At 37.4% G+C, this 12,067-nt stretch overlaps 1 protein-coding gene across 1 annotated transcript; it reads left to right on the forward strand.

Moving 5' to 3' along the window:
• Window positions 1-8,002: 8,002 nt before the first annotated feature.
• On the forward strand, window positions 8,003-10,878 carry LOC118756826. Its single transcript, XM_036491567.1, has 4 exons — window positions 8,003-8,332; window positions 8,383-9,268; window positions 9,359-9,907; window positions 10,655-10,878. The coding sequence occupies exons 1-4, from the start codon at window positions 8,003-8,005 to the stop codon at window positions 10,876-10,878; spliced, it is 1,989 nt and encodes a 662-aa protein (XP_036347460.1).
• The last annotated feature ends 1,189 nt before the right edge of the window (window positions 10,879-12,067 follow it).

The raw sequence follows: 12,067 nt of genomic DNA on the forward strand, positions 1-12,067 counted from the left end.
ATTATGGAATTTTGGAAAATGGGCTTGATACCACCCACATGTTTTAAATAGGGATAAAACCACCCCTGCTTACCATGGAGTGTTAGTTTTCGCAAAGGAGAAAAAACTATATTTAATAATTGCGCCGGGTATTTTATGTTCGGCTCCGCCCGAACCTAGACTCTTTTACTTGTTAGTTTCCTTTTCAGCTGATGGTCACTATAAGCCACCTCAAAAAATTCCTGAACAAAAATTTATTGCGTTGGCCAATATATTAGGTTACGTTACGTAAATTAAGTCTAGACCAATGTCTTATCAAACACGTTGCGTCTGAACCAAGATTAAATGAAAGGTTGCTGGACATTGGAAAGTCTTGCAAATTTTAAAAGTATATTGTTTCTAGCTTCTAAAAAATCAAGAATTAAAATAATTCATAAAGGGCTTTTCGAGAAAAGTTACTTTGAAAACTTGTATTCCGTTTTTTATTTTATTTTATTAATTTTTATTTTTACAGTTACATTTGGGTACTATAGTATGTAGCACCAGTCCTCTCCAGACTATACAGAGCATCGCTCTTACTGTGCCATATTCCCAGTAGATGTACGGGGGCCTTCATCCTTAAAGGCATGGATTAACACATCAGAGAAGTCAACCTAACGGAACAACCACTCAATAAGAACTAATTTGCCTATCAACCAAGCAAATCCATTTAAAATGTCATTCATAGCCTTACGTCGGAAATTTAAAAGGCTCTGGAGTCTAAGAACATAGCGCTTTGTGCCTTGGGAGACACAAAATAATCTAGTACAGCCACAAGTGGTTGCCCTTTAGGGAGTGTACTCTCCTGTTGACTATGGTTACGGACGAACTCCTCTTCATGGTGAACGATCACGTCTTCGAAACACAAGGCTATGTAGACGATCTGATGATCTGTGTAACAGGGCTGCAAGCCGAAACGATCTCCATTACACAAAGATGATGTGACACCAAAGGATTATCCATTTATCCTCCTAAAACTACTCTGCTTCCGTTTACCCTGAGAAAAATGTTATCCATGAAGGAATTTACTCTGGGCTGCACTAGAATAGGTCTTTCAAATGACGCAAAATACCTGGGGGTGAGGCTGGATAAGACACTCACATGGAATGCACATTTGGATGCAAACGTAAACAAGGCGATGAGAGCCTTCGTCGCTTGCACGTGACTTTTTGGGAAAACTTGGAGACTCTACCCCAAAGTGTCCTACTGATCATTTAACACGGTTGTGAAGCCCATAGTCACCAACGCATCCTTGGTATGCCTAGGACTAAAACGACACAAAGAACTGCTAGTACAAAACTAAGCAAAGTGCATCGAATGATGCGCATTGGTATACCAGGTGCTATGCGGACCTGCTGAGCGGTGGAAATAGGGGACTCAGACGGACCGCCTAGTAAAACACGTAGCTACCACAATATTTCATGGCCCGGAGCCCTTTTGTGGGTTCACTAAAGCGCACTTAAGGGAGGTTAAGGGGGTGGACAAAAAATTCCATAGGCACTGGAGTGAATGTCTAGGGCAAAGACAAGCTAAGCAGTTCACCTTTCGCTCATAAGAAGCTTCAAACAAGCTTATAAATTTAGGCAGGCAGGACCTCCGCACTCTCACTGGGTACTTCACGTGACATTGTTCCCTGCGCTATCACCTCAGTAAAATGAATCTTTCAGACACGAGCCAGCGAGCGAGAAACGCCAGAATACATCCTTTGTGAATGTGTTGCTCTCACTAGACGCAGACTCGTTGACCTAGGTAGTATAGCAATTAATCCATTCGAAATATGGAACAAAAAGCCACTTGAAGTGCTAGCCTATATTAAAATCCTTCACATATAGGGTAAAGGGCCACGCACAATATACTATATACTTCTTGATTTCAAAATAAAAAAACAGAACAATCCTAGGGGGTGAGAGCATACAAATTTCAACTATATACCACCCTAATGTATATACAATATAACTGCAAAAATGAAAATTATAAAAATAAAAAAAGTAGAATAAGAATTTTCAAAGTCACTTTTCTCGAAAAGCCCTCTATGCATGATTTTCATAGGGAGGATTTTCTGAGGGAAATAATGCATAGTAAAAATGAATACTTTATATTTGATTATCGTTTAAAAATGTTCGAATTTAAAAATAATATTTTCATACAAAATTTATTACGCACGTAGGTATTTGACTGTTCACGCCTGAGTATATATATGAGTGTACATACGCACCCCAAGCATGCAGAGCGCCGCTCTGAGAGCGGTGACAACACACACATTCATACGTAGTACATGTTTATCCGTACAAATCGCGTGGCTGTGGTGTTGATGGATATTCAACATTTGAAAGCAAATTTATATGCCTGGGTGTAGCTGAGTGCGCAAAGATGCATGCCACAATTTGTTGATATCCAGAGGTGGTCAGGGTTCGAATTACACTGCAGGCAACATGCAAGTTAAATATTTTTTTTTTAGTTTTTGCCTGATTATTCACTTCACGGATGCTTTTTCAGAACGAACGCGGTCAATTTAATATGCGCGTTATTGAATTGAATATTTACCAATATACAGTACTTTCAGTGACGTTTATAGTAAGATCAATTACGTTTCTATTTGATTTTAATATTTTTTTCCCTCAGTGTAGAAGCTAGAAACAATATACTTTTAAAATTTGCAAGACTTTCCCATGTCCAACAACCTTTCATTTAATCTTGGTTCAGACGCACCGTGCAAATTATAGGAGTTGTAGAAAAGCAGAAGCATAACGACTATTTTCTAAATACTATTAAGTTTTTCTTGTACTGTCAAGGGAGGCATTTCATGTCACCGCGGCCACCTCTGTGCGCGACCTCTAAGGATTTGGATGAAAGTTGAAGAGATTGAAGGTCTAGGTGACATGAATATACGTGCAGCATATTTTTCCGATATGACGTAGGGTTTCCTATTTACACGGGACTTAAATTGTAATGGCCTTATTCATAAAAAATAAAGTAGGTTTAAAGAGCTTTATAAATTGACGTTTTCATACGTTTTTCAATTTATAAACCTTTTATAAAGCTACTTTATTTTTTATGAATAAGGCCATAAGAAAACGTCATGCATACCTTTCTTTAAAGTGCTTTATATTGGAAACCTTTTAACGAAGCTTAATGAATTTAATTCCAGTCCTAGTTCCTTGGAGAAAACTCCGTAGCCAACCCTATTATCTAGCTTGGATCCATCCGTATAAAAATTCAGTTCCCACCTCCTCCATGGTCTTGGTGTTTGCCATTCTCTTCTTGACGGGATGCTCGTCTTAAAGAGCCTATCGAAGGTTGGTTTAGGGGCGGAGTAGTCCACTTTTTGTTCGTAACTACCCAGAGTGTGAAGTATAGAGGCGCGACCGAACCGCTGATCCTTCCATAGCGCCATGCTTTTTAGTCTGAGCGCTGAATCGGCGGCCGCGTATTTTCACACCAGGTTTATTTCGGGCAAATTGGTTACCGCCTCTAGCGCCTTGTTTGGGGTAGTCCTTAAGGCACCTGAAATGCATAAAAACGCTGTTCTTTTGACCTTACTCAATAGGTTTAGATAACTTGCCTTTTGAGTTGCTGGCTACAATACACGTATTCCATATAATAATATTGGCCTGACCACCGAGGTGTAAAGCCAATGTGTATACTCTCTGTCCAGTTTCTAAGCGTGGCCATGTTAGAGCCCACAATCTCTATTATTTTGTATTTGGGTATTTGCTTTTGGGTATTTGGGTATTTGCTTTTAGCGGCAATTGCCAGATCATCAGCATATGTAGTGACGTGGCAACCCTCTAGTGCCTTCAGCAGAGAGTTTACTGCCACATTCCAGAGAAGAGGGGAGAGAACCCTTCCCTGAGGAGTGTCTCTACAGACCTCTCTGCTTATTGCGGTGCTTAGGTGTTGGTGGTCAAGCTTAGCGGTTATCTTCCTGCTGACAAGTATAGACTCAATCATCGCCGCTACGTTGTGGTCAACTCCAAGCTCTTCTAAGGCACCCGTTATAGCGCTTGCATTAATGCTGTTGAAGGCGCCTTCTATATCAACAAAGGCAACCAGAGTATATTCTTTATCTGCCTTGGGTATGAAGGAAACTTTTGTCTCTCTCGAGCCTAGCGGAATATAGACCATGTTAAGACAGTTTCGTATAATAATCGCAATGAACTGGGAGATAATGCCCCGTGATTGCTGCAGTTCTACCGGGCTAACATAAATATCCATTAGTAGGTTTAGGTATTTAGTGCTAACGCGTGTGGGTGGCCAAGGTATATGTTTACAAATGGAGGTAAGCGCAAGAGCTAAAAAGGGATGCAAACTCTCACGTACAAATGAGTTTCTGGTAGTTTTTCCAAACAGTATTAAGGAGCTAATAGAAGCTCGTCTCTAGAGGCTACCAATATTTCTATAACCATTAAGTGATTTGACTAGTAGTATTCTTGCAGGGATACTTCTTTGGCTTGCCTACACCTTGGTATGTATTGGCAGGAAATTTTATTGGCCAAGTAAACACTTGAAATAATCTGCAATCTTTGATCGAGGAGAAATACAAACACCCTTAAAGGAAAAAACCGTTCTGAAATAGGATTTATTTGAAACAAATTTGCTTCCGGTGAATTTGGACATTACCAGTCACGCCTTATGTTGCACAAAGATTTCCCTGACCATTCTTCACACCGTTTCAATCAACGTCCGCACGTAGATGCGTACATATTTATGTACAAATGATCGTCGGTTTGTGTGTTCTGAATGTACAAAAAAGCGAGATAACAAGCGCAAGTGCCAGAGAAACTCTACACACTACGTTGGCATAACATGATTGCTGTAATTCTGCTAATGATTTTGTGCTTCCCTGCTGTGTCTTTTGAGATGCCCTTAGTTATGTTTATGATGCTAAAATATACATACATATGTAAGCATGTGTACATACCAATGTATGAATGAACTGCTACAGCTCTTGAATAATTCTGCCCAGTGTCATGTTTTGTAAATAATCTAGCGTGAACAAACCCCAAAGAAAGGTTACCTGCAGCCATGCCATCTGGTCACGTTTACTGACCAAATCTAAAATCTCGGTTATCATCTGGACAATTGTGGACGAGCTGCAGCTTTGTTGCGGCGGTCCAAGGGAAACAACGGAATTTACAATTAGTCATTTTGATCTTTTTGTTGCATTATCTGTCTCCTTTCTTTGACACCGCATATGCGTGAAGAATTTCAAACAAATGTTAAAAACTTCATTCATATGAAAAGATTCTGGTGTGACCCTACCATTAGCACTTGTTTAAAATCCCTGTCATTACGAATCTAACCGCAAGAAGACTCTGAGACAGAATGTTTCTTTACAGGTATCTTCGTATCTTATCATTATTAAATTAGTTTAGGAACGAAGCGGGAACATTTCTTGAGGAGAAAAAAGGAAATCTGTACCGCATATCGTCATATCCGTTTAACATTTGCAGCTAATTTTTTTAGAGTCAGTCACAGTGAATATCGTTTATAACTAACTCCAAGTGACGGGGAGATTCGTTCGTTACAAGCGACAGATCGTTATAAGCGATATTGTAGTTCTTGTTTCTTTTTTCTTAGTTTAATTTAAAAGCGTTAACAATACTTATTTAGATTTAAATTTTATTAGCAAAACTGCTTAGGAGTTCACAAGGTGTTGTACTATACTGTCGTAAACTTCAAACAGCCAACAATACAGGCATTCGCAAGGTACCAGAAAAGTCTTATTATGAATTTTCAGTGTTAAAAAATAGTTGGTTGTGGTTTCAAGTCCTCTAAACATTTATTTAAGATTTTAAAATTTACGACATACAACAATACGACATTATATAACACCTTGTGAACTCCCCATCTGTAATTTTTTGATGTTTGGTGTTTTGGGGCGTGTGTGAATCGGTAACAAAGTTCTATGGGGAAAGCTGTTGAATAATATTTTTACTATAGTGAGACAGTTTTGCTAATCTGCTGTGTTAAATGAAATATTTTTTGACAACAGTAAATTTTTGATAACCGCAAATTTATGCGGAATAAAATATTTCAAATTGAAGTGAAATTAATATTTTAAGAAAACATCTGCCATCATTGACTGCAATTCATCAATTTAAGCTTTTATTTTTTTTTCAGAATTTTCTATACATTTGTCAAAAATTTCACTAGCCTCATGAGCTACTGAAATTTTATTCACCTCATAGTTGTCAAAAATTTACTCGCCGTGAACTTTAGCTGCATTTTTTTTGTAAGCGAGCGACAAAAGAACGCTCAACTCGGGAAAAAATTTAATTTTAGCTACTTAAGCAATCCTGGTGGTAGCTGGCAAGAAACATGTGATTAGTTCAACGGGATTTAGACACAAAAAACAATTGGTAAATTGGTAATTATGCAAGGTATTTGCGTAATATATATATACTTATTTAAAATATAAATCATGTACATACGAAAACAAAAATTTTCCTCTCCACTTTCCCATTAACAATTTGCAATAGAGCAGTTTTTCACTTAACAACACTACTCTTCAGGTCGCGTATTTTTTAACCGACCTGGCTGAACTCGGATAAATAGCCGAGTTTGTGTTGTTGCTTTGCGTGTATTTCGTCATTTAAGCGAGTGTTCTTTTGTAGCTCGGTTGCAAAAGAATGGACCTTTTGTTACCGATTCACACACGCTCTTGAAACAGAAATTTCAAGTTTACGTTCAATTTTCTGAATAGAAGCCAAAGAAATTTCTTCGAATGTTCCGTGCCAGTGATCGGACTTCTACCACATTGTGGTAGATCTACCACTTTTTGGAGCATCCACCACATCTACCACACAAGGTCTGAAATCTACCACAAATTCGTATTTTTGAGCAGTTATAATTTAGCTCCACATGATTTTCTTTATTTTTTTAATTTTAAGAGCCAAAATTGTCCAACACTAAACACTATGTGATAACAAGTAGGGGCACGATATCGAATCGAAAGTATCGATATAGTACTCATTTACAGTATCGATGTAAAAATATCGGGCTGTAAAAATATCGTAATAAAAATACTCGATATTCCAAATATCGATAAAAAATTCAAAAAATTTAATCCGAATATTGGTGTCATTTTCTATTAAAGAATTAACACTTTGCACTTTAATAAGTATGTACATCACTGAAGGCGCGCCACATACCAACCTAAGATAGTTCACATTTCTGCTCTTTAAAGCTCAAAATATATCCATATTGCTTTACATATAAATTCCAAAGTAAGGAAGGTTACAGTACGACATAGATTTGCAAGAATTGGAATGTTTAAAACAAATATTAACAACAAAACTTTCAATAGAAATTTTAGTAAGGACAAATTTTTACATTTTGGAATTTGGAAAATTAACTCTAAATATTTCAAATATTACCAAAAAAAATTTTATACAAATTGTCTTGCTCAATTCCCAGAAATTTAAATTTCGACGTTTTCATTTTATTTTCTAATAATTTGTCATACAAATGTATCATTATTCACATTAACTTTGTCATGTGCATTTAGGATTCGATACGATACAAGGGTTCTGGTACTCGATTCCAAAAACTATCGTTTGAAAACTTACGAGTAAAAAGTATCGGTATCGAATGGCAAAAATATCGAAATTCGTGTCCCTAATAACAAGAATGATAGTATTGTAGTGAATAATTGTAATACGTTTCATATCGTATGAAAACATGGTATTATATCAATGAAGTATACGTAGGTATGTAGGTGAGATGGCAACTATGTGTTATATTAATTATGTATAATGTAATATGGCAACCATACAATACATGTAATGGAAACCAACTTCCGGTTTTGGGTACTTTTTAAGAAACAGTGTACAACGTGCCTTAAATAAAATCCAACAAAATATAGTAAATCGATATACCTCATTACAATTCAGGTGTGGGGTTCGGGCAACCTAAAATTTTTTGTTGGAAAGCGACTCGTATTTTGACAGTTTTTCTAATAAATCAGGAATAATCAGCTGGAATGGCGAATTTATTAACACGCCAACAAGTAATGGACACTATTGCTGCTGCTGGTATCCCATTTGACAAAGAAGCTACATTGGTCCAGTTAAGAGGTTTATACGATGATGTAATCGCTGGTCGTGCCGTGAACAGAAGTGAAGAAACAGATGCAGATGCTCAGCTGAACGTGTACAATAATGTGCCAGAGATTGGTGAAAATAAATTATCAGAAGATGGTGATCGACGTGAACGTGAGAGAATGATTGAAGAGGAGGAGTATCTTGATCGCATGCTGGCAATTGCTAGGAAGAAACGCGAGCTAGCTGAGTTGCAGCAAGAGATTGGTCAAGTGGGCAGTCGCAAGTTTGATTTAAGTATGCTTTGATCAATAAATTTGAGGGGTCTGAGTCACAGGATATTAAAAAGTGGGTTGCTGAGCTGGAGAATGTGTTTGAAATCCTTCAGTGTAATGATCGTGAAAAACTGATTGCTGTTCGCCATTTGGTTTGTGGTCACGCAAGACGATTCATTGACATAATTTCGGTGCGCTCATATGAGGACATAAAAGCTGCATTGTTAGATGAGTTTCAATGTAAATTTTCGCTGCAAGATATCTTCAACCAATTAAAATCACGTTGCATCAAATCGGGAGAAACGCCACGCCAGTATGTAACTGAAATGCAATATATTGCTAGTCGAGCCGATATTCCAGAGACCGATTTAGTCGATATTATAATAGAAGGACTAAATGATAAAACGTCTACAGTATCAATGTTGTATGGCGCGTCGTCTATTCGGGAACTTAAAGTGTTGATGGAACGATACGAGAGAAAGAGGAAAACCATAAAAACACAGAAAAGTATTGCGTCAGAAGTCAAGCAAGGTCAGGCTGATATTAACAGTGTGCGCTGCTTCAATTGCTTTCAATACGGTCATTACCAAGATGCATGTACAGCTCCGAGACGACCACCAAATTCGTGTTTCGTATGTGCTGAGGTTGGGCATACTCGCCATAATTGCCCTCGTCGTGGTGGATCAAATAATTCAAAGGTGGCAGCTGCAGTTGGAGATGATGAGGAACCCGAACGATGCCAGTTAGCTGAACGTTTAGCTCCTAATAATTTGGTAAGTATTGCTTTCCATCAAAGGGAGAAGTGCACTGACTTGATTTCTTTCTTGGCTTTGTTTGACACGGGCAGTCCTATCAGTTTCATTAGAAGATCATGTGTGCCCGCAACGGTTGAAGTAAATGTTGATTGGAAACTATCGTGCTACCGTGGAATGGGTAATAAGCGATTGAATGTATGTGGTATTGTTACTTGTAAATTCGTGTTTCGTAGGCATGAATTAATACATAAATTTTTTGTTTTGCCAGATTCTGAGGCTGTGGTGCCGTTGTTGGTGGGGCGTGATCTTTTGGGAAGGATGGGAGTTGGTTTGTGTCAGATAGAGACAATTAGATATAAGAAATATGATCTGTTGAAAATGAATGATCAAAATAAAATTTCTATAGCGGACAATGTCATAAGTGCCCTTCGACTTTTTGATATATGTAAATATCCGTCAAGTAATTCTGAGGCTGCTCCAATCATAGGAAAAGAATATATTGTTTTAAAGGGTGTTGACCCTGAAGTGAATATTCTGTTAGATATGAAGAGTTGCGAGGCTCGTATTATGGCAGGTTTAGATGAGGTTTGTTTGGTGGATTATAATGATTTGTCTAAAAATATTAAAGTGATTCTAGCTGTAAATTTAACTGAGGAGTGTGATGTCGGACATCTAATAAATATCGATATCCAATTGAATAAAGCAGATGCAGATATTATGCGTAACCTTATTAAAACAATGTATGAGACTAGGGGCAAACTGGGGGTTGGTAATTACTCAATGGAAATTAAACTAAAGAATGATACGCCAGTGTACAGTAATCCAAGGAGATTGTCCCTTAAAGAAAAAATGGAGGTTGAAAGAACAATTGATGATTTATTATCGCAAGGAATTATACGACCCAGCAGTTCCCCATATGCGTCACCGATAGTACTTGTAAGGAGAAAGGATGGGTCTTTAAGAATGTGTGTAGATTATAGAGCCTTAAATAAGTTGACAATCAGGGATCATTATCCGTTGCCCCTTATTGAAGACTGCTTGGAGTATCTTGGTGGTAAAACATATTTCAGTACTCTAGATTTAAAGAATGGATTTCACCAGGTACCTATGAGTGAAAGTTCAATACCCCTTACTGCGTTTGTGACACCAATGGGTCAATATGAATATTGTTACATGCCGTTTGGATTAACAAATGCACCTCTCGTTTTCCAGCGTTTTATAAATATGATTCTCAGACCACTTGTTGATTCGCGGAAAATTGTAGTTTATTTGGATGATATAAATGTGGCTACCAAAACTTTTGACGAGCATATTAAGATTCTAGCAGAGGTATTACGGTTATTATCAGCTGCTGGGTTGTGTTTGAATTTGTTAAAGTGTAGATTTGCATATAGAGAGTTACAATATTTGGGGTATTGTGTAAATGAGAAGGGTATTCGGCCCAATGAGAGTCATCTGGAAGCAATTAAATCGTATCCAGTGCCAGAAAATACTAAGCAAATACAAAGATGTGTGGGCTTGTTTTCGTATTTTAGGCGTTTTATTCATAATTTTTCTTGTATAGCAAGGCCGCTAATTAAACTTACGTATAAAAATGTGGTATTTAAATGGACAGATGAATGTATGAATGCTTTTGCGTTATTGAAGGAAAAGTTAACTGAGCCTCCAGTGTTATGTATATTCGATCCCAAACGTGATACGGAGTTACATACGGATGCAAGTTCTTATGGATATGGTGCAGTACTGTTGCAAAAACAGGATAATAATAAATATCATCCGGTTGCATAATTTTCAAGGAAAACAACTGAAGCTGAGTCGCGTTACCACAGCTTTGAGTTGGAGACTTTGGCAATCGTAAATGCTTTAAAGCGGTTTCGTACATTTTTGGACGGTATTTCGTTTGTAGTTGTTACGGATTGTAATTCTTTAGTATTGACCTTGGAAAAAAAACTAATTAATCCTCGCATTGCACGTTGGACTCTAGATTTTGCTAATTTTGATTTCGTGGTGAAGCATAGGGGGGGAGGTCAAATGATCCATGTAGATGCTTTAAGTCGGATGTCAGTTGTATGTGTTGTTGAGGAAAATGAAGTTGATGTGAATATTCAAATTTCACAGATGCGGGATGTAAATATTAAACGCCTTAAAGAAAGATTAGAAGTTGTCCCATCCCCCAACTAGTAATCCCAGGATTTTGAGAAGCAATTTTTGTTTCGTAGTATTAGTAGAAAACTTAAGTCAATACAGTTAGTGGATGAAATACATTCATTTTATTTGCGTGTTATTTTTTTTCATTTATTTTCATTATTTTATCATACATTTTAGTATAAAAATATCGGCCTCTCGGCAACACTGAAGTTTACGAGGTCGTTTGTGCATCAAATTAGCCTCGTAAATTTTCGAGGGGCTCGTAAATAGACCTCCATACAAATTTTGACAGTTCTTTTACGAGGCTCGTAAATTTACGAGCTTTAGAGGGTTACGAGGATTTTACGAGTTTAAGGGAAGACCCCTAATGCAAACACACTCGTATGTACATTAGGGCGGGTCGAAAATTTAATTTTTCTCAAATCCTTTGGTAATAGTGAAAATATATTGTACCATGAGGTCAACAACATGCCTGTAAAATATTAATCGTTTATTTTAATTGCAGCCCGCGCATGGACCCCCAAGTGACACAAAGCACATGGTCGAAGACGACGGATTCTTGTTAAAAATTCAAGGTTCAGCAGAAAGAATCTGTAACGCAAACGACAAAGTCAAATATCTTCTCTGGCAGCCCTTTAATATTGGCAACTCTCAAACTTATCTGTTTTTCAACCAAAATGTAATTGTTCTGTTGATAATTGCACTGGTCTTTAGTCAAAAGATGTAAGGAACGGCATTCATATTTCTGTCGTATATATAGGTCACTGATTCAAAATATACTAATCTGTTTTTAACCGACTTCCAAAAAAGGAGGAGGTTATCAGTTCGT

Source organism: Rhagoletis pomonella, unplaced genomic scaffold, assembly GCF_013731165.1.
Source record: "Rhagoletis pomonella isolate Grant_MI unplaced genomic scaffold, Rhpom_1.0 Rhpom_scaffold_00002, whole genome shotgun sequence".
NCBI classification, from domain to species: domain Eukaryota; kingdom Metazoa; phylum Arthropoda; class Insecta; order Diptera; family Tephritidae; genus Rhagoletis; species Rhagoletis pomonella.

Excerpts from the sequence above, each read along its gene's own strand:
- LOC118756826 (XM_036491567.1), top strand. The coding sequence starts at position 8,003 with ATGGCGAATTTATTAACACGCCAACAAGTAATGGACACTATTGCTGCT. Across the intron at positions 9,269-9,358 it reads ATCGTGCTACCGTGGAATGG|ATTCTGAGGCTGTGGTGCCG; the intron begins GTAATAAGCGAT and ends TTGTTTTGCCAG. Across the intron at positions 9,908-10,654 it reads GAATGATACGCCAGTGTACA|CAAGGCCGCTAATTAAACTT; the intron begins GTAATCCAAGGA and ends TTTCTTGTATAG.